General features: G+C 34.8%; 1 protein-coding gene across 6 annotated transcripts in view; it reads right to left on the reverse strand.

Moving 5' to 3' along the window:
- LOC149783585 (MYND-type zinc finger-containing chromatin reader ZMYND8-like) overlaps nt 1-23,320 on the reverse strand; it is a 148,562-nt gene that overhangs the window by 16,658 nt on the left and 108,584 nt on the right. For all 6 annotated transcript variants that reach the window (XM_089931842.1, XM_089931845.1, XM_089931844.1 and 3 more), the window contains 7 exons: nt 18,086-18,145; nt 14,808-14,863; nt 14,258-14,386; nt 11,136-12,833; nt 8,490-8,643; nt 5,775-5,843; nt 1,783-1,867 (listed from right to left, as the gene is read on the reverse strand). In XM_089931842.1, coding sequence (XP_089787968.1) covers nt 1,783-1,867; nt 5,775-5,843; nt 8,490-8,643; nt 11,136-12,833; nt 14,258-14,386; nt 14,808-14,863; nt 18,086-18,145 — 2,251 coding nt within the window. The remainder of the gene's footprint in view (nt 1-1,782; nt 1,868-5,774; nt 5,844-8,489; nt 8,644-11,135; nt 12,834-14,257; nt 14,387-14,807; nt 14,864-18,085; nt 18,146-23,320) is intronic.

A 23,320-nucleotide genomic window follows, 5' to 3' on the forward strand; every position in this document is an offset into this window, starting at 1 on the left:
ATAAGGTGATTGGATTCAGATGGAATTATATTTAATACCATGTCCTTGCCACAGCGGCAAGTTGGACTTTGGAAATTGAGACAAATTAATTTCCATATCTTTTAAGTTCTTAAGGAAAGTCCTGGACATGCTTTGATCTTTTTTTCTGTAGATTTAGAAGAGTGGAATTAATAATCATCATAACAAGATGAATTAATAAAAACATTTACAACATGCTGATCCTAAAATGATCAATTTGTTATGTTTTGTTTCCATTTTATCTGCAATACATTTTGCAATTGAAATGCATTAAAGCTTTATTTTGCTTTCTGTAAGCAAAGCATCCATGTTTGCATTTCATTATTTTGTATTTACAGTGCCACAAATGCACTCGGATCTGGCACATAATGGTTCCATCCACTGCTTCTGCTTACCTTTTGGAATGAAATGGAAATGCATTTACTGAAGTTGGGTTTTCCATATCTGAATGTGAAAGGGATTCCACTATAGCTTTCATGTTATGACATATTAAAACAGACAGAATTTTGATAATTTAAAATCAGACCTCACAATTTCCACTCATCAGCTTATATTTAAAAAACAAGCAAGGTCAAATGACTGTTTTGACATGCTAGTCCATTTGGACATGTGCATTTAGAAGCAGGTTCTGGAATAAAAATGAGGGGCAAAAAAACCCACGATACTGCTTTAATCAATGACAATAATGTGCAGTTTATGTCTGAAAGAACTGATTACATTTAACAGTGCCATCACGAAGCATAAAGTGTTTCCATTTGTGCAAATTTTCAATACACCAGACACATGCAGAATTTAAACTTTTGGTGTCACAATAATAATTAGATTTATACAAACATCTTGTACACCAGATCTCACTTTCATAAAGCTTCTCAACTTGAGCATGTACTCAAGTGAAAATCTAGTCACTTCATAAAATTTCCATAAATTAAATTAATGGTCAGTTTAATAATGTCAAACCTAAATAATACCAGTCTGTTTAAAAACAAAGACTTAGTTAAATTTTCCAGCTTATAAATAATCAGCATGCAAATCCTGAGCTAAACTTTTACTCCAAGTTGAGATATTTTATGAAATAGGGCCCAGAAATAAGTTAGCAATTTCATATAATGTGTCCTTTTTTTCTGTACATAATAAGTTTTAGTTTTATAAATCATCAACATTTCATGGAAATACAGGGCAAAATAAAACTACTGTAGCGCAAGCTAAAGTTCAAAGTCAATTGCACTACAAGTGGCCAATAGAAATTGTTTTTAACCCTGAAAATATAACTACAATTGTGGTATGTGTATAAAAAAAAACCGTTTCAATTTTGTTAAAACAGCAACAGTACAGATTCAAATGGAGTCCGTACAGATACAAATACCAGCAAAGATGTCGTCATCATATCAATGGCAGTTGTTGTTTCAGTCTCTTTCAACAAGAACAATGTTACTGTCGGTAGGGAGTGAAAAAAGTAAAAAGTGTAAAGAATATAATCCTGAATTATCATGCAAATGGACATTCAAACTTGAAAATTTAATGGCACCTTGAAATGAATCAATTTTCATATCCATTCAAGAAATGTTATTTGCATTCATCTTCATTCACTCCACATTCAGTTTTCATTTCTCTCTTAAAATAATCTGTTTTATGGCTTGTGGAGTGTGTATAATCTTATGCTAGTAGTGATTACTCTTTTGCAATGGACAATACCAACTCATTACTATGCCAACAAATCCAAGCTTGATTTTAGCGATATCAAAAGTACATAACTGGTCTACATACCAAAGTTATGCTTAAGCTCCGACAGCTGAACTTTGTGTTCCCATGTGGCTTTCTCCAGTTCAGCATGGGCCTTATCTGACACTGTCTAAAATAAAAAGTGGAAAAAATTCAAACTCAAGAAAAAAAAATTATTTCTGAGATCTATGTGTAAAAACATTATTTCTGAGATCTATGTATAAAAACATTACTTCTGAGATCTGTGTAAAAACATTATTTCTGAGATCTATGTGTTAAAACATTATTTCTGAGATCTATGTGTAAAAACATTACTTCTGAGACGTGTAAAAACATTATTTCTGAGATCTATGTGTAAAAACATTATTTTTGAGATTTATGAGTAAAAACTTTACTTCTGAGATCTATGTGTAAAAACATTACTTCTGAGATCTATGTGTAAAAATATTATTTTTGAGATCTATGTGTAAAAACATTACTTCTGAGATCTATGTGTAAAAACATTATTTCTGAGATCTATGTGTAAAAACATTATTTCTGAGATCTATGTATAAAAACATTACTTTTGAGATCTGTGTAAAAACATTATTTCTGAGAGCTATGTGTAAAAACATTACTTCTGAGATCTATGTGTAAAAACATTATTTCTGAGATCTATGTGTAAAAACATTACTTCTGAGATCTATGTGTAAAAACATTATTTCTGAGATCTATGTGTAAAAACATTGCTTCTGACATCTGTGTAAAAACATTACTTCTGAGACCTATGTGCAAAAACATTATTTCTGAGATCTATGTGTAAAAACATTACTTCTGAGATCTATGTGTAAAAACATTACTTCTGAGATTTATGCATAAAAACATTATTTCTGAGATCTGTGTAAAAACATTATTTCTGAAATCTATGTGTAAAAACATTACTTCTGAGATCTATGTGTAAAAACATTACTTCTGAGATTTATGCATAAAAACATTATTTCTGAGATCTGTGTAAAAACATTATTTCTGAGATCTATGTGTAAAAAACATTACTTCTGAGATCTATGTGTAAAAACATTATTTCTGAGATCTATGTGTAAAAATATTATTTCTGTGATCTATGTGTAAAAACATTATTTCTGTGATCTATGTGTAAAAACATTACTTCTGAGATCTATGTGTAAAAACATTATTTCTGAGATATATGTGTAAAAACATTACTTCTGAGTTCAAAGCATCTGTCTACTATACCCCCAAGAGTTCTTATTTGCTACCCCCTACCTTCCCACCCTTAGTGCTCAGTGAAGTAGGACAGACCTGATGCATAATCCCACGTACTGCATGAGGCAGCAAATGGAGGAAGGAGCTGCAGCAACTAAGTGGTCAGTATGACAGACTTGTGACCAAAATAGTATGGTTCAGACCATAACATTCTAACAGTACAGGTCACCTACCATGGTGCATCCTTGGACAAGGGACTCTACTCTGATTGCCTTGCACACTGAAGAACCTGCTTCTGTTGCAGTACTATTCAACACTAAACCAAACAAAACCAAGTCTTTTTTCATACTGCTCTTCCTTCCATACAGGTCACATTAATTACATCTGCCCATATGTTCATTGACATAATATACACCATTTCTATTTAAAATGGAGTAAAAATCTGGTATTCTGGGTTGTGATATTATAGGTCTTGTAAGTGAAGTTTCCTATAGTAATAGGAGAACACCTATCATTACACCCCTGAGAAAAGAGGTTACCAATATAACATGTGAAAATAATAAAAGCGATGTGGGCTATGAAGACTTTTTACATTCATGATAGGGTATATGTTGCTGTTGTTGGGTTTTAACGCTATTTTTCAGCACAAGATAGGCTATGTATGGCAGCCAGTATTAATGGTGGAGGACGAACCCGGGAAAACCCCGGGAAGAACCACCGACCCACGAGAAGCTACTGGCAAGCTTTCTCACATACCCACATTGGCCGAATCCTAGACTCAAACCCACGCAGACAGAGGTGAGATGGCAGTGATCCGTAACAGACAGCGCTTTAGACCACTCGGCCACTCGGGGCCCCCGATAGGGTATATGCATCATATTAATACTAAATCAAATCACAAAATAATGATCAAAACTGCTCCTCCTGCTGTATTTGTTAACTCCTATCAACCAAAGATACAGGGGTTGATTTCTCATCAGGCTAAGTGACTGTGACCTTTGGATTTTGAGAAGAGACAGTGTATACTGACAGCCAGTGACTGCTAAAATTTCTTAAGTTAAAGGACTGGGCCAACTGATTTCCATATGAGCTGGCACTGCTGGCCAATGTAACAATCTGTGTTAAGTCATCCTGGGGAAATATTCCCATAAGCCATAGACTCCCATTATATGCAAATTCCAGCTGAAAACACTAAAAGTAAAAATGCCATCTAAAAATAACACATATCACTAATAAACTAAATAAAGAATCACAATAACCAATTTAGGGAAAGCTTATAATTTAGTTTGTGCGGAAGTATTCCCTTTACAAAACTTAGTAATATAACTGATGCTAAAAACCGAAATTTTTCACGAAATCCAATACAGTGAGATGTGACATAAAGGCCACTGCAACTTATACTATGGTGTAAGGATGGTGTACATATGGAGATTCATGTTTCTTGACTATAGCAAAAAGTATTGTAAAAAGGAACTTTTAATTATCGCGCACGCACACATACACACACACACACCGGCTGGGATATTACATTCAGGCAAATATATTCTGCCAAACATGATAAAATGTAACAATAAGATAGATGTTGTCTCCATGCTTACACTGACTCTGATGCTACATTCCAAAATATAAGTCACTGAAACTTATTTAGAGCAAGGATGTTTGTGCATATGGAGATGCATATTGCAATAGGAAGCTGACTACTGACCACATGTCACACCCACCCTTTATAATTAGGGCATTATTTAGCTACTAAAGCTAATTTCCAAATATAGGTCATTGTAGCTTATTCTGAGGTATGGATGCTGTACATAGTTACATTTCAAACCTGAAAAGGGTGGGATAAAAAAAAGAGTATTGAAATAAAAGGAAAGAAAGAAACTGTAACATTGAGGTTTATTCTGGGTGTGGATGGAGAGATATCCATAGCTATCAGACCTGTGAAATGGAAAATTTTTTAAAACATAATACAGGGTATGAACAAAACTTCAATGATGCTAAATTATTATAACTGTTAATCATAAAAAGTGAAAAAAATGGAGACAGAAACCTTTCATGTCATAGGACAGTGTTCAAAGAAAAGTGATTTAGATAAGGCCAACTCAAATAGCCTGTTCTGTAATATTATATGTCATAAAATCAGTGCACTGGTTGCAACAATTATTGGAACAGTTCCGAATACCCACTAGACTCGTTCTAGCTGGTCTTGAGCACATAAGTAAAATGGTATGCTAAAACCATGTGAACACGAGCTATAGTAACCCAGGCAATGTTCCCCATTCATAAATCACATGCTTCACTTTGAACACAAAGTTTGCAGCTTCTGAGAAGTATGAAAAGGAGATGATCGTCATAGGATAAATATTAATAATATACTAGTCTTTCAACATCTTGAAAATAAATTTCAGTATTTCATCAGTGCATCAAAATTTGCATCAAATCAAATTTCTTTTTAACAAGCCTGATGGGCACCTCCCAGGAGGAGTGTACTTAGGTGACATGCTTGCATAATTCTATCTTGTTTTCTTATTAGCAAAGCACTTGAATCAATAACACTCAACATCAGTCACAAATTGGAGGTTTGCTTGTCCAATTATGGGATAAACTTGTGTATTTTATTCACTGTCTGAATGACTCATAGCAGGTAATAATTCAACCTGTTGAAAGCCAGTCAAACACTCCAAATTACAGAGTAGCAGAGGCATAAAAACACTTCAATATTACACAGTGAAGTGGGTGCATGTCAGTGGCATCTACAAAGTAATGGGTGGAAAATGATCAATACACTTTGTGCATACTGTATATGCTAAATGTATGCTTAATTCAATGTAATATCAAACCTGTGAACTTTCATGAGTCTGTAACTCTTCTGTTAGCTCACCAAACATCTTCTGGATGGATTGCATTAGCTGGAAGAAAAATGTATGCAAATACAGAATGGTGACATTATTATGTAATGCAGCAGTTTCCCTTTTGACCTTTCTCAAGAGAGGACCCCCATCCCCTGCCCTAATAAGAGATCAATACATGCAGTTAATGTGAGGCTAAATGAAAGGCCATCTTATTCTATGGTTAAGTAGTAACTTGTAGCATTTTTCCGATCCTCTTTAGGACAGAAGTGGCTTGTGATACCAACTCAACTGAGGGAGACCACCGGAGTGCTGTACTCCACCTTATTCCCTTCAAGTAGGGGCCATTCTGCCATCGGATTACCTTTTATAAAAGGGGGGGAGGGTATCTGCCATGTAATTATCTTTCATAAGAGGAGCCATCCTGCCTTGGAATTACCTTTCATAAGGGGGGCATCCTGCCATGGGATTACCTTTCATAAGTGGGGGGGGGGGGCATCCTGCCATGGGATTACCCTTCATTCAAGCAGATAAGGAAGTATCACAAATGGGGGTTGGGGGCAGAACAACAGACCAGTGTATAATAAAAGTTAAGTTCTGCAAAACACAATACAAGAAAACAGCATGCTTGTAGCAAAATACTTTTTGCAAATTCTGGATGCAATCAATACACAACATTTAACTTTTGGAAACAAAAGTAAAGTAATAAATACATTCAGATTATGATTCCACAAACAATTAAGTACAACTGAAGAAACCTGAGATGAATATGTGGGGACAAACGTTTAAGTCAAACAGGGGCCTAACATGCCATCTGAAAACTGAAAGTAACCTATATTTTTATGCATTGAAGCTTCATACCAAATTTGGTTTCAATCAATGTAGTCCTTCAAAAAATACTGCGTGGAACCAAAAGATATTGAGTGGAAACAACAGGTATTGAGTGGAAACTGAACACACAGAGTCAAAACAAAATATACCAAGTAGAAACAAAAGATACTGTGTGAAAACAAAAGGTACTAAGTTGAAACAAAGGTCTGAGCAGAAACAAAAGATCCCGAGTGGAAACTAAGGATACTGAGTGAAAACAAAATATACTAAGTGAAAACAAAAGAAAGAGTGGAAACAAACGATAGAGTGGAAATACATTTCTGAAAAGGACAGGATAGGCTGAAAAGACAAGGTATGGGTAAAACAATGTATGCCCCTACAAACGCTATGTCTGTGACATCCAACTGTATTATAAACATAAAGCACTGTTGATAATGGTCTTTTGATATGATCAGAACTCTTGTCTTCTATTTCAACCTTTTTCCCCTTACTTTCCACTACACTTCTTGCTTTGCAATAACACCTTGCTCTACGCATTCCATTACACAGGCCAAACTGTTACTTATAGCAATGCTTGGTTGTAAGCATTCCATTACAACTGTCCATACCTTGCTGTAAGCATTCCATTACACTAATCAAATACATATTCATAAAAAAGAAGTGGTTGGAAGTAACTATGATATTCCAACTGGTTAGAACATCATCAAATAACAAAAAGTACCACGAACAGCAGATACGTTCTTGCCCATTTTTAACAAGAAATTGTATAGTATAGTCAACTCTAGAGATTACTGACCAATGAGTCGTAATGACTTTTACCTTTGCAGTCTTGAACTAAACTTACTGCACAGAAGCCATTTTCTTTTTAGACTTCCCATGAATGTGACCTCTGATCCCTAGATTCCAAAATCTAAAGGTTTCATAACTACCCAAGTGCAAGTTACTCACAAGTTTGATCATGGAGCCAACAATATAATAAAAGTATTTCTGCAAAACATTTAGTTTAGGCATCATGTCCATGATCTTTGACTTTTAAATACAATATGAACAGGCTATTGCAATACCTTAACCAAAAGCATACACCTTCCAGAAACTCTGGTCAGTGATCTTGACCACTGACCATCTCACACCAAAACAAACAGGTTTCCTCCATACCAAGTGCAAGCTATCCATAATGTTTCAGTCCAGGTATGTGATACAGAAATGTTATTGTGAAAAAAAAACACATTACTCATCTTTCAGACAGTGAACTTAACCTTTGACCTCTTGACCACAAAATGGATAGGTTTCTTCAAAATTCCAAATGCAACATATCCCCAAAGTTAGGCAAATGTATGTGCTGTAGAAGTAAAGTTAACAGAGAGATGGACTGTGTCAAAGCATAATGCATGCCAGCAAAAGGGAGGCATATAAATCATTACAATAATTGATTGATGTATGTACTTGCTTATAATACAAGTCCAACTGCAAGCTGCACAGACCCAGATCTGCCATCACATAATGTGCCTGCATTCTATAGTTTCTTGAGAGTGCTCAGTAGAACAGACAACACAGACCATGACCTGCAGGTACATTATGCTGCAGTGAATCAGGATATATGTCTGCAGTTTGAATCAACTTATAATAAAGTATACTTAGATCTTATCATCACGCAAAGCTTCTGTGGATATTTTCCTTGTCTGAGAAAGCTATGGCAGCACAGTTGTTAGAGCACTGTATTCATGATTCAAAGGTTGATAGTTCAATACCCACCCTGACAAGGCTGGGTTGACTGCTTCTGTGTGTCACTGGGCCAAGCAAAAGTTTCATACTTCCTTAACATGATATAGTCAATGGTGTGTTGAAAGTGCCCCATTAACGCCCAACCAGCCTTACCTTTTCTGAGAACTTGCAGAGAATGTCTTTAGATTTTGATTTTGGGTCGCTGTTCTGATTCAGTTTCTCAACGATAACTACATCTGAGTCTTCTTCATCGGATAAGGTGTTTGTTGCCGATGAGCTGACACCTGTAAAAGCCTTGGTTTCTTTCCTGCTCAGATAAATAAAAGAATGACTCTTTTTAAGAAACACATGATCAATTGTTGATATATCAAAGGACATAACAAGTTTAGTACTTTCTGACCAATGTGATACCCGAGTTAGAAATTCTGTTTTGACAGAACTGTTTACATATGGAATGTGTGTGTGTGTGTGAGTGTGTGTGTGTGATTTGGATTTTTAACGCAGCTTTAACAGTTTTTAAGTCATATCGCTATGATGTCTGCAGTGTGGCAGTTTAAAGTGATGTCTAGCACTGGGGCATCATGCTGCAGAAATGTAGCATGATATCCCACCCAGTCACATTATCCTGACACCAGGCCAACCAGTCCTAACACTAAGTTCTTAATGCTGAGCGCCTAGCAAGGCAGCTGTTAGTACCATTTTCTTAAAGTCTTTGGTATGACTTGGCTGGGGATCGAACCCAAGACCTCCCACATCCAAGGTGGACGCTCTAACTACTAGGCCACCAGAGCAGTCTACAAATAGAGAAGATAGAAACATGGTTTAAACAAGTTGGGTTTGCTGTCATTAGCTAATTCCTAACTGTCAAGAACTGTTGTTTTGACTGCAGTCTTTAAATACATTGAGAAAGTAATTGCTGTCTTCAAACAAGCAGTATAATTAAGCTATTACATACATGTACATGGTTGTGTAATCCTGTTTGATTTAGGTATAAGAATCTCTGCTATAATAATAACCAAAGACTAATTTAAATAATGAATATAATTACAGTGATAGGCATTAAGTATGTTCAAATATGCACAGAAGATATAAAAATCATTAATGATTATTTTACATTAGTTTTGTTTTGGGTTTTTCTCCTCAAATGACAAATCCATGATATGAAATGCCAATGAATATACATTTTCTAACCAAATAATGAAATTTGATATCCATATATTAAGAGATTCACTGTAATTTTATTGGAATTATAAGACAGGAGCTGCTGTGGCTCAGTGGTAAGTGTGCTGGCATCCCAACTTCAAGAGTGGAGCTTGAATTCTACTCATACCAGATTCGGTCGGCCAACAAAGTGTGTTACTGGGCAAGGTACTTCACTCCATTTGCTCCTGTATTTTGTCTCCATTTATATGCTGATGCACCACTGATGATGTTGTTGCAGTCCTAGTATCAGGAACATTCATTATTGGCAATAAAATAGTAGTGTTGGTTTATTAATGTCAAAAACAGAAAGCACTGTCAGTTCATAAACAACAATGGTAGATAGTACTGACAATTCATTAATGGCAATGTCTGACAGTACTGCCAATTCATTATTGCAATGGCAGATAGTCCCACCAATTCATTAATAACAATGCTAGATAGTAATGGCAATTCATTAATAGCATGACAGTACTATCCATGCATTAATGGCAATGACAGACTACTGCCAAATCCTTAATGGCAATGACAGATAGTACTGCCAATTCATTAATGGCAATGACAGACAGTACTGCCAATTCATTAATGGCAATGACACAGTACTGTCAATTCATTAAAGGCAATGACAGACTACAGCCAATTCATTAATGGCAATGACAAAGTACTGCCAATTCATTAATGGCAATGACAGTATGGCGAATTCTTTAATGGCCATTGCAGTTAGTACTGCCAACTCATCATGAGCAATGACAGATACTACTGCCAATTCATTAATGGCAATGATACTACTGCCAATTCATACTTGTCAATAATAAACAGATCTGCCAGTTCCAAAACCTTAAGGACAGACCAACATCACAATATACAAACAATTGCTTCTTATGACCATGACCTTTCTGTTCCTTAATACACAATTCCTAGTGATTTTCCTTGATGCATTTGTGGGCAGAGTCTGATGACTGTTCTGATGAAAACAAAAGATATTGCCATTTAAAAATATTTTACCCCATAGCTGATGTAAAATTATGAATGCAAGACAGACAACTATTGTGAATAATGTCTTGCCTTTCTGAAACAAAAATGAATCTGAAAACATGCGGGAAAAATTCAAATTACTAAGGTGCCAATTCATTCAATTCACGGAACTTGTAATATTGCATAAAAGTGAAAGTAACAGAAGATTTGCTGTAGTGTTTTCAAAAGTATCATTTTTGTGTTTAATCATCAAATGAAAACAGGAGTTATAATAATTTGTCAAAAATCTTTAACAAAATATTTATGAAGAACTTGATTCACATGCTGAACATAAACACTTATTTGTTATTATTTTTTAATCAGTTTTATACTTTATGATTATTTCCAAGTGAAATATTGCAAATTAATGTGTTTTTATGAATTTTATGGATAAATTCGTGGATATGTGAATGGTTCGGCTGTTTCCAAAGGAAGATAATTTTTCTTTGGGTGTTGAAATTTGTGTTTTAATGCAACCAATAAAACTAGTAAGCCAGGAAAATGTTATGCGTGGAAATATAGTGACAGTTTTAACTTGTTTTGGTATGAAATTAATGCCTTTAAGAATTTAAATAAATAACACACCCCTTTTCTGGACATTTTGAGGAAGCAGACTGTGTCTCCAGTTTTTCTTTCTCTGGCTCTGATGTCGGACTGATTTGCACATCATTTTTATCTTGTGTGGAATCAGGAGACTCTGTTGTCAACTTAGTCTCCTGGCTCTGTTTAGATTTGTCCTTCTTAAAGACGGACCTATTCTTGACAATCTCAGTTTCCCCTTCAGTATCTAGGTCAATAAGGAGTCTATTCAAATCATTCTCTGAGTCACTCTCATCAACTTCCATCACTAAACTAGTCTCCTCTTCACTGTGAATACATTTAGTCTGAGAAGTCACTTTTCTCCTATCCATCTCCCTACACTGGGAATCTTGTATTAAAACTGATTCTTTAGAGGTAGATTCAGGTCTAATTTTTGCAATGGAAGACTCAGCTGCAGCTTTGATACTGCTGAAATCCTTGGATTCATCCCTAGATTTGTCTGTACTTTCACGATATGAATTTGTCTTACAACTGGCTGAGCTCTGACTGATTTCACTGGAACTGACTTGATTCTTTTGGCCACACACAGCACTAGAGCTGCTAGTTTCTTTGCTAACACTGGCCAATTTTTGTCCTTGTTCGCTATGAATTTCTTTGCTATGCATATCCAATTTAGATTCAAATGAATCTTTGATAGTCTTTTGACTTGTTGCAATCTTTAACACAGTAACAGATTTCACTTTCTCCTTCTCAGTGACTGAGGAGTCTTCCTGTCTGCTATTGTTCTTCTCCTCCATTAACAAAGAGTCTTCCTGTTTTTTGTCAAGTTTATCAGAATCCTCTTTCCCACTGTCATCCAAAATATCCTTAAATACTTCTCTTACAGCTTCAGGAATTTCTTCATCACTGGATAATCCCAATTTAGCTTTGCATTCATCAATAGTCTTTTGCAAACTTTCTTCAAAGTCTGGTTTTGACAAAGAAACAACAGTTTGTTCCTCTTCAGAATCTGCAGATTCTTCAGTTTTGGACTTTTTGTTGCAAAGCTTCTCTGTCAACTCGTTAAAGTTCAAATTTTCAACAACACTTTCATGAATGCTGTTCTTTTCCCCTACCTTTCCATCTATTTCATCCATTTCATTGTCTTCACAGTGATCCATTTTATCCTCAGTTCTGTCCTTGCTGGCTTTCGCACTATCATCATCTTTTTCTGTACTCCCACCTAATTCCATGTTAGTACTATTTCCTTGCAGCTTAGCAACAGGTTCAATCAACTCATCTGATTCTACATTTTCAATAACAACTTGAGGCTTATCGCTATCATTTTCTACATCTACATCTTCCATATCATTCATTTCTTTCAATTTCTGTTTCAGTTTATCCACAAGATTTTCCTTGGTCTCAGTTTCTTTTGTTTCCCTGTCATGGGATGCAATGCTTTTACCCCCAATTACTAACGACACCTTTTTTGGTACAAAGGAACTGTATTTATTCTTTAGCGCTGAAGCAGTTCTCGACAAAACAGTCTGTTTTGCAGATGGTGATCCCATCTGATTTTCTGTCGAAAGAGACAAAACCACTCTTTTTGGCAAACTTTTTCGGAATTTTTTTGATGATGACATACTTGAACTTAAAGCACGCTTGATGATGTTTTTTCCTGGCTTCAGCTGAATTGGCTTGTAACAGTTGTTCCTGTCATATGGAGTTCGAAATGGTGCATACTCAAATTTTCCAAATTTCTTCCTGAAATATAAAGCAATATTTGATTACCAAGAGAACAACTTTAGTCAATCTCACATATTTAACAAGAAAAAGTATACATAAAAAAAAATAAATGACTTCAACAGTAATGTTAATCTTGGGTTTGGACAGACAGGCAAGAATATATCAATAAAAGGATCACTATGTCAAGATTCAACCAACATGAGTTTTACAAATTTCAAACTTAACATTGAATGGAAATATACAAGTAATCGAAATGATCCATGTTAAGTGAGGAGGGTAAATCTGGCAGTACAATTTAATTTCCTAAACTGAAGACTGTTGGGACTAAAATTTAAGGAGATGACCAGATTACACACATCTGATCATCAATCAAACAGACTTATTGGGACCAAAATGTGTATATAGACATTCTGCATAAAAGACTGGGTTACGGGTATTTGAAAAAGGAAATATTATCGTACTGCATTAGGTTGGTGCGAATTCTGAATGATGGTATAGACCCCGATTCGCTGGCACGTTTGGCTCCAGCACATCCGGGCTCATCCTGCTTGCTGTTAAGTGTCTGCTGTATACTGATAATTACAGCACAGTTCTATATATGCAACATATTTATGTATTTAAGCATATAAATGAACTAAAAATACTGAGAATGTCTTCCAAATGTTTTCAAATGAGACAAACCAATTTAACTTTAAAAATTTAGTTTGAAGTTGTGAGTGCACTGTTTCTGCCATAAGCACAGCCTGTTTTATGATGGTACATTCAATCAATATATATGTATATATAATTTCAATTTCTGGGTGTTTTCATGCACATTTGAAATAATATTATTTGATCGAGAAAACAATCACTAAGATAGAGCCCTATGGCTAAGAAATGCACCCTAAATTATATCATCATAAGCCGTGGGCAAACATCTTCTATACTCTGTTTACACCCAAGGCTACCTACAACATTTCCTCCTTTCTTCTTAATAAATATCAGCAATAATACTTCATCAACACAATGAAACAATCTATATTAATGAATGTCCCCTTTTTGTCAACTGAAAGAGAAAATGATTGGCTCATTCAGACAACATGAAGATGATGTTGGATGATCTTTCCAAGATTTTACTCTGGTTTACAATGATTAGTAAAGTACAGTCATCAGAATCAAGGAAATTTTATCACAAGCTGCCACAGGCTAGAAAGGAAAAAAGTGGATTTTTTGCCCATATCTTGTGATGATGCCTAAATGAGTATTGGTTACTGATCCATTGGACACATTATAAATTACCTGATTAGTGTTATGATTGTCAATACTCTTTCTGCTATTGTAAGTTTATGTTTTGTGATCTTTATAAAAAAATCCCATCAGATTTTAAAAAATGCACCAAGAAATAAAAAAAACATCCAATTTATTCAATTCTAATTTAGAGGTGTGAATTTGATACAAATTACTTGAGTTTCTCTATATGAAGGTCCAGCTCCTTCATGGCCTGATCCAGCCCAGAATTCTTCTTCCCCTTCTGTAGCGCTGTAGGGATTGCCTTGGACAGAAGAAAGCACTGAGAAGGCGGCACCCAAGATCTGAAATTCATAAAGACATAAATACAACAGCACACTGTAAAAATACTCAAGAACTAACCCCCAGACCCCGAGCCAACCATCCCCCATACCAGACCCCAAGCCAACCAACCACTAGTCATCAGGCAAAACTTTTCCATTAAAATTCCATGTAACATTTGCTTATGCAGATGTTTGGAAGTTTTTCAATCTTTCTTTTGATCAATCCTTAATCATTTGACAAAATACATTCTCTTGCTAATACACGTATCTTATCATGTTTAGCAAAGTTCAGATAGTATTCATGAATGAAATCAGTTCTTGGAATACATGTACATCATATATTATGCAAACGAGTAATTAATTTTTTTAAAAAGTGATTACAAGATTTTATCACAACTTGTCCCCCCAAAAGCTAAATAAGGATAGTATAAAGGTAACTCACCTGTCATGAGCCCCGAAGAAACGAACGTCTACCTCTCCATCAACCTCTCTTAACACCTGTCCAAAACAAGGAAAACTTGTTACTATACAAGATCTTACACAAGCACTCAATTAAAATGAAATTAATGAAACTAGTCAAATAAATTAAATCTTTATTGGCAACCAATAGACTTAAATTATTTGTTGATGATATTTATAAATTTTATTTCAAAGAAGAGCATAAATGTATGATTCTACATATTGCATGGCAAAAAAATACATATTTAAGTTACCAAGCCTCAGAATAGTGCAGTAAAATGACTTTCAAATACATTTATATACCCTATAGTTATGACTTTCCTTACCATGATGTTAATGATATGGGTATATTAACTTCTATAAATGGATTTGGATTTTTTTAAAAAATTGATTTGCTGCCAGTTGTCAAATTATGTATGTATGTATCCATGTATGTATGTATGTATGTATGTATCTATGTATGTATGTATGTATTAATCAATGTATGTATGTATGTATGTATGTATGTATGTATCTATGTATGTATGTATGTATGTATGTATGTATCTATGTATGTACGTATGTATGTATGTATGTATGTATGTATGTATGTATGTATGTATGAATGTATGTATGTATGTATGTATGTATGTATGTATGTATGTATGTATGTATGTATGTATGTATGTGTGTATGTATGTATGTATGTATGTATGTATGTATGATTAGGATTTTTAACGTAGCTTTAACAATTTTTCAGTCATATCGCTACGATGTCTGCAGTGTGACAGTTTTCTAGTGATGTCTAGCACTGGGGCATCATGCCGCACACATGTAGCATGATGTCCCACCCAGTCACATTATCCTGACACCAGTCTGACCCGTTCTATCTATAAATGGTAGTCAGGTGATAAATATTATTATGAAAAAAGAAACTTTTATGCACATAAGAACTTCATGCTTATTCACATTTTCATGTTTTTAAATTGTGAATACTCTGTGTTCTGATACACCTGTAACTAATGGACACTTTCTTGGCTAAATGTCAATATTTTCCACAGCAGAAACAATGTCATAGTGCATCCATTAGTCGCCATATGATGTGGTACCATAAATAATTAAGTTTTCCAAAATATTTAACAATAGTTAAATATACATTATTTTTAAATTTCCTGAGATATATATTTTGCTGGATATACCAGTGCAAATTTTATATTTTATACGAACTGGGTATACGAAGTTGTTGGTATCACAATATGTATAAAGACAGCTGTCTTCAACATAATGTATCATAACAGCTGTCTTCAATGGTATATATGATCACTGTCTTCGATACAGTGTGTATCATGATAGCTGTCTTCAATACAGTTTGTACCACAACAGCTACCTTCAGTAGTGTATATGACAGCTATCTTCAACACAATGTATCACAACAGCTGTCTTCAATTGTGTACATAACCGTCTTCAATACACAGAATATCATGATAGCTGTCTTCAATACAGTGTGTATCATAACAGCTATCTTCACTATTATCTAACATGACAGCTGACTTTAATACAGTCAACATCACAATAATATAGTGTGTGTGTCACAGCAGCAGTCTTCAGCATAGAATGTATCCTGATAGTTGTCTTTGATAGTATTGTTTTTCATTCATGGTTTTATGCATTTAACAATTTGGCAAATACTACTGTATGTATCAACCGCAACTGCAAACATTGGCAAAAGAAACAGAAATGTAAGTTTAAATCATGCCAGCACCAGATCAAACTGAATGAAATGCCTGCATTCATTGATTCAACACACAAACAGTTATCAGCTCGTTTTCTTACATCAAATTCTGGGGTTGAGATAATGCAAACTGTAGTTAAACATAGTTGGATAATATTCAAGCCTGTAAAATGTCTTGATAAAATGTCAATTTCATACAGTTTGTATTTGCAATTTTTTTTAACACATATACAGATTAACTTATTATCAAATTAATGGTGACAACCATACTCTAATTAGAATGATCATAGTACTCGTGTCTCTGAACTTTTGCATTGACTTGGTTTAATATCAGAAATAATTGACAAATTCTCCGTGATAGGCCCATGCTTGATGGCTGAATTCTTTGGTAACTAATTTGGCAAATGAACAATGCAGGCCAGCAACTAGTAAAACCTCGGATCACTGATCAGTACATCAGTGATGCCATTACAGCAATACCTAGTTTGAAAACTAGGCCATGAACTGTCTTGATTGGCTAGTAGCATCATCTCAGAGCAGAACATAATGGGTACAAAACAACAAATACGTGTACTTTGTCATACCTGCCATATTATCAGGCAGTGTTGTGGGGTTCTGGGGACTCAAAAAGTTTGTTTTGAGGTCCCAAGGGGGTAAGAGCATGTGACTTAACTGGAATCATCCAACTGAGAGTAAGCTATCTTTCACAAATTTTTTATAAAAATTCTCATTTACGGAACTGATGAGAAATAACATTTGTTTTTCAACAAGCATCTTTACAATCGTACTGTAACTAACTCAAACAATCTGTGTTGTTCTACTTACAGTACCTGACCAATGCAAATTAGCTAATTGGATCTCCATCTGCAGTGCTCAAGGGACTTAACATGATGTGATCCTAGCTAGTCTCAGCCAAATAAGTAATCTGTGGAACAAGGGTTGATTATGACTGCTTTATATTTCAATCGACTCCATAATAATCAGTTACATAAACTGCCTCAAGGATAATTTTACATGGGCCCTAAGCAGGATTTTACATGGGCCCTAAGCAGGATTTTACATGGGCCCTAAGCAGGATTGTTTACTGGTTTATACAGACAACATGCTTCTGACATTTGGTGGTGGTGGTGGGAGAGGGGGTAAAATGACTGAAATAAAATAATGTTTTTGGGGTGTGGGTCTGTAAATAAAAAATCTTGTTTGTTTATGTAGTATGTTATGGCAGGTATGTATGAGGTTGGTAGTTAACTAGTGTCAAAACCACCATGAGTGTGGTTCAGTATTTGGCAAAGATGATCAAATTGACAATTTACATGCAAGAAAGTTTATAACTGATACATCAACCCCACTTTCAAAACTTAAGGACAAACAAATGTAGTCAACTAGTAAACCTCATGTACGATATGGGCAAAATAATCCAAGAAAGGTAAGGATCAACTTTTACTCCTATAATGTGCTTCTAGTTGATTACCTTCAATATACAGATGCTGACAATACCAAGATTATAACAATGAACTTTGTTCCACATGTATAAAAAATCAATCTCTTGCCTTTGCTGGCCAAAATGGATATCCCTTCAGCTTAGCCCAGACTAAAGTATGTGGCGTCCTCTGAAAGAAGAAAAAGAAATCCCATTTAAATAACAGGAGCTATTTCTACAGCTTGCCATTGAATATTTCCAAGGTTTTTATTGTGTCTTTCCCCAACCCATTGATCTTGACCTGGGGGTTGAAGTGCTAAATGAATTACATGTTATGTGTCTTTGTGCTATGATTGCGTGTTCACAGTGTGGTAAAAAATGTTAAGAAATGACACTGTAACTGCAATTTGTACAAAAATGACCTCAAAACCTCTAACAGGGACCTAAAAGCATCCCTCTCACTCATGGTTACCACATGGACAAATTACATATTACCAAGATTGGTGAATTACCATTACCAGTTTAGAAGACATGTCCAAGGACAGTGGATGGGTGAACAGACAAATGGACAGTGTTGCAATATACCATGCTAATGCAACGAGATAATAATCAAACTAGGTAGAAATATGTGCTAATTTTGAACAATGTTTTTATTCTTAATTAAATGCATTAGTTTACAGGTATATGATAACAATTACAAAGTTTTTCTTAATTAAATGCATTAGTTTACAGGTATATGATAACAATCACAGTGTGGACTAAACATATTCTCACATTAAATATTTCGAGAAATGTAGAATTCTTCATTACTGTGTAGTTTTCCTTACGATGGAAAGATACAGACATCACAGCGCATTCCATAAAATTGCAAGCAGCTGGTACTAGTAAAGAATTTAAAGTAATGGGTACTTGGGTGTTCCTCAACGAAGGTACAGTGGGAAATAACAAGTAGCTGGTTGCCCTGGGAGATTACAGCAGGTGTATTACAGAGCTACTGGCATTTTGAGAATGCCATTTCATTTTCTCCAAGCCCTAAAGGTGTCTATGTAAGCGGTGTCACAAGTTTAGATTTCATATTAACATTGTATAGGATCCAATGAAAAACACATGTAGTAATATTTGACAACAAACTTTATTTATTGCCATCTGAGGATTTAGTTATGTAGGTGACTGACTACCATTCTTGTTGCTAAATGACATTCCTCTGATCTGACTCTCTTGTTCTGAAAACTAATGCACCATGTCATTAGGCAAACTGTAATCCCCACTGTACATTCTACACAGAGGATCTCAAACGGGTAATGATTTAATACTGAATTTATGAAACGAGTTGTGAGCCTTGGTGAGCAAAAACTGGACATTAATCAACAAGTTTCATAAATTTATATTAAATCAATACTTGTTATCACACAGTGTTTATTTCAGTGGAAATTATTTAGCTGGAAAGAAGAATGAATAATTTAGTTCATTTTGACTTATGTTGCACCTTCATTTGCTGTATGTAAAAATAGTCAAGGAACAAGCATCCTTCCGAATATGAAGAAAAATGTACACAGAACAAAAATCATTGTTCAACACAGAATGTCCAATGTGTCTGATGTTGCAATGTTTGATGCACTACCCGTACAGTTGAAGATCCATGTTTACATAGCCTTATAGCGTTACTTTCACTTTCACTTTCACAACTAAATGTATCATTGATATTGTGATATTCATGTAAAAGATGGTTTACTGGATGCAGAAATTCCCATATTTACTGTATTGTATTTGTGATGGATATTTGCATTGTTTGATTTGGAACAGTAGACTACAGAATATGGACACAAATTTCATTTTGACTCTGAATTGCATCACATATTAACAGCATATATAGGCAGTGGTTGGACAAACTTCTGTCAGTTTGGAGACCGGTTTTTGTCCATATTCTTCTGTGAACAGAGGTAAATTTATTTACTTCTGTAAGTTAATGTTTAAATCTTGTATATAGGGTGGAATCCATGCTAGAGATATACCGCCTCATTCAACCCCCACCCCACACAAGCCCTTATTTTTATTTGTTGTTATTGTTTCTGTCTTGTGGTTTTAGCATTTTTCATGTTATGATTTTTGTTGTTGTTGCTTTAAGGTTTAAAGCCATTTTGAGCACAGGATAGGCTATACATGGCAGCCTGTATAAATTGTGGAAGAAGAACCAGGGAAAACCCCAGAAAGAGCCACTGACCTATGAGAAGCTGCCAGCAAGCTCTCTCACATACCCACTTTGGCTGAGCCTGAGACTCGAACCCATGCAGACAGGTGAGATGGCAGTGATCTGTAATGGTAAACGCTTTGGACCACTCAGGGCCCCTCATGTTATGATATGTTATACATGACATAACAAACCCATGTGGGGGTAAATTAGCCATACTGAAGCAAAGGAGACCATTTTCTCCCCAATTCCTTTTTGCGAGTCAATTAAAAAAATGGCAGCGAAAAATGCTCGTTGAAAACAAAAGTTCCAGAAGGCAGGGTTAAAAAAGTTTTCCCACTATTGCAGCCAATCGATAAAGAGAATACAGCACAATAACTTCAAGGGGTTATTTGGACCAATCAAAATCATATAAAGTGATATTTTAACATGTGTTAATATTAAAAATATTAAACTTTACACATTATAGGAAAACTATACCTACTATGTGATACAAGTGATCTACATGTGGCACATTTAGCTGCTATTTGATATGAATGCTTAACTGCGTGTACACTGCAGTAAGGTGTGCATTATACAAGGGTCCCATGCCATAACACATAAAGTGTATGGTACTGTCATGAACTGGGGTAAATTATACGTAAAAATAGACTTCAGCTAATAAAATTGGACATATAGATATGATAATGTTATATCAGGGACCTTGATGTATCTGGGACTGAGCTGTATTAGGGAACTTGTTATATCTGGGACTTTGTTATATCAGTAACCTTGCTGTAATTGGGGCTGTTTTATTTAAGAGATTTCAGAGGCTGCGTAATATGAAGACTCATTATAGTGAAGAATCACTGTACATGTGTAAATAATGGTATTTGTTTCATTTGCTGTCAATTTATTCTAAATATTAGCAAAATTTATGTTGTACTGTAAATGAAAAGTCAAATTATTTTCTGCATGAAATGTACTGTTAATTCCTTTATTTCTGTGGGTATCAATTTTCATTGTTTTGAAGGTAGAAAAAAAAAAACATTTTGGGGGGTACTGATGTCATTATTGACCTGGGAAGTGGTTCCATTGTTGCCATTTATTTTATTCCACAAGAAAATTATTGTTCATTGCATATCTAAAATGTCTCGTTTAAATTGACCATATAAACCATGAAAATCAGTACTTGACCACATAAAACTTGAAAATAAAATACTTGACCACAAAAACCATTAAAATAGGTACCCATTAGCTCTCAGTATTTTAGGTCACTTGGATGTTTTTGCCTCTTGACAGCATAATGAAAAATGTCATGGATTTTGTCCAAACTCAATGTGTGAAACAAACAAACATGCAATCAAACAAACAAACTGACAAAAGAACATTCTAGAACATTCTCAGAGGCTAACAAAAATTAAAACTTTTCTTGTTTGTCCAATGGACAGATTTAAAAAAACAAACAAAATAGATTTGAATGGATAGACATGAAGTTTTATCGAGTTCAAAATTAAACCAATTTTCAACAAAAACGTTTCCTCATGTCATAAACCAAACAAAGATTTCAGCTTAGACTTACCTTTACAAAACATGTTGTACCCTATAAATATGTTGAAAGAATTATATTTGCTTGTGTACATAAAACCCATCTAACTGCAAAAATCAAAATGGATCCAGGTCTGCTGTCATACAATGCATCAGTTATGGGTACTGTTATGAGATGCCATTAATGAATACAGGTTTGCATAACTAAACAATAAATAAACAGTAAGCATATCAGACCCACTTTCTCAAAGCCCATTTTAATCAAATTGTCATGTGTGCTAATAAGCCCATACATGAAATGGTTTAAGGGTGACTGTTTTCATGTCAACTGAGACCATATTGAAAATGTTCATCTCCATTGTCCTCCAATTAATTTAATTGTATAATTTTCTGTACATCTCCACTGTCCTCCAATTCATTCAACTGTATAATCACCTAAACATCTCCACTGTCCTCCAATTTATTTAACTGTATAATCACCTTTACATCTCCACTTTCCTCCAATTCATTTAATATAATTACCTGTACCTCTCCACTGTCTTCCAATTAATTTAACTTCTCAATCGCTGTGGTGAATACCACTCATGAAGTTGCATTTTGCAACAATACCATTGGCATCAGTCATGATAATACATGCTTTAATAGCACTGCCATTCACACACTTTATGGACTGAATTTTGTACAAGGTCAAGGTCTCCCATTAACATGGGGTTCTCATGCAACAATTTTGGCAGTCTTGTCAGGTTTACAGTCACTGGCTTTGTTCAAGGGCCCTATCCCGATTATTTGAGAATTTTATGCTTCACCTGAATCTCTAAAACCACCGAGAACCTAATTACTCAAGATTACAACAGTGTTATTAAATGTGTTAACTCAAACATCTGGGGAAAAAAAGCCAGGATTTTATTTCATATCTCCACATTTATGCCAGATGTTAGCAACAAATAAGCTAATTACTCAACTTAATTAATGCAGTATCAATAAACCATTCTCCAAACCATGAAAGATTTTCCATCCCTTTTTCCCCCAGCCATGCCCAACTCCATTTATTACCTTCCCAATTACCAAAGCAGCATGATAACCAAGCAGAACTTGCGGAATGATTTATGATAAATGAATGAAAGTATAGCTGATTATTGGTGACGTGTATAAAAACTTGCACTATAGGGCAATGTCATTACTGTATTTGATTGCTACAGAAAAAATCACATCAGTGATCCTGCCAGATTAGAAAATGGTTGGGATCTTAGTGGTATTTATGCTAATGTTAACATTATTTGTAGTTCACGACTGATGTAAAATGTTATTTTCAAGAACGTGTACAAAATTCTGGATAATAATTGATGAAATAAACTCAAAAAAGCAGACTGTTTGTATTTTGCTAAATGACTGTAAACCTCTTTCTCCCTGTGAAAAATTCAATGATTTTAAATAAATTTGGAAAATGGTCTTGGGTAACATCACCTATATGAAAATCTGTCTCGGTATGAAAAACTTTGAGATGTTTTTCAAGCAATACTCATTTCATTAGCACATGCAAGTGCATGCTATAAAAATTATTGGAATTATAGAAAAGATGCATTACAACTCAAAATGAATTTGCCTATACATCCTGATTTCAGGTACCACAAAGAAGGGGAAAGTACTTAC

Source organism: Sinohyriopsis cumingii, chromosome 14 (genome assembly GCF_028554795.1).
Source record: "Sinohyriopsis cumingii isolate HCF-2022 chromosome 14, ASM2855479v2, whole genome shotgun sequence".
NCBI classification, from domain to species: Eukaryota; Metazoa; Mollusca; class Bivalvia; order Unionida; family Unionidae; genus Sinohyriopsis; species Sinohyriopsis cumingii.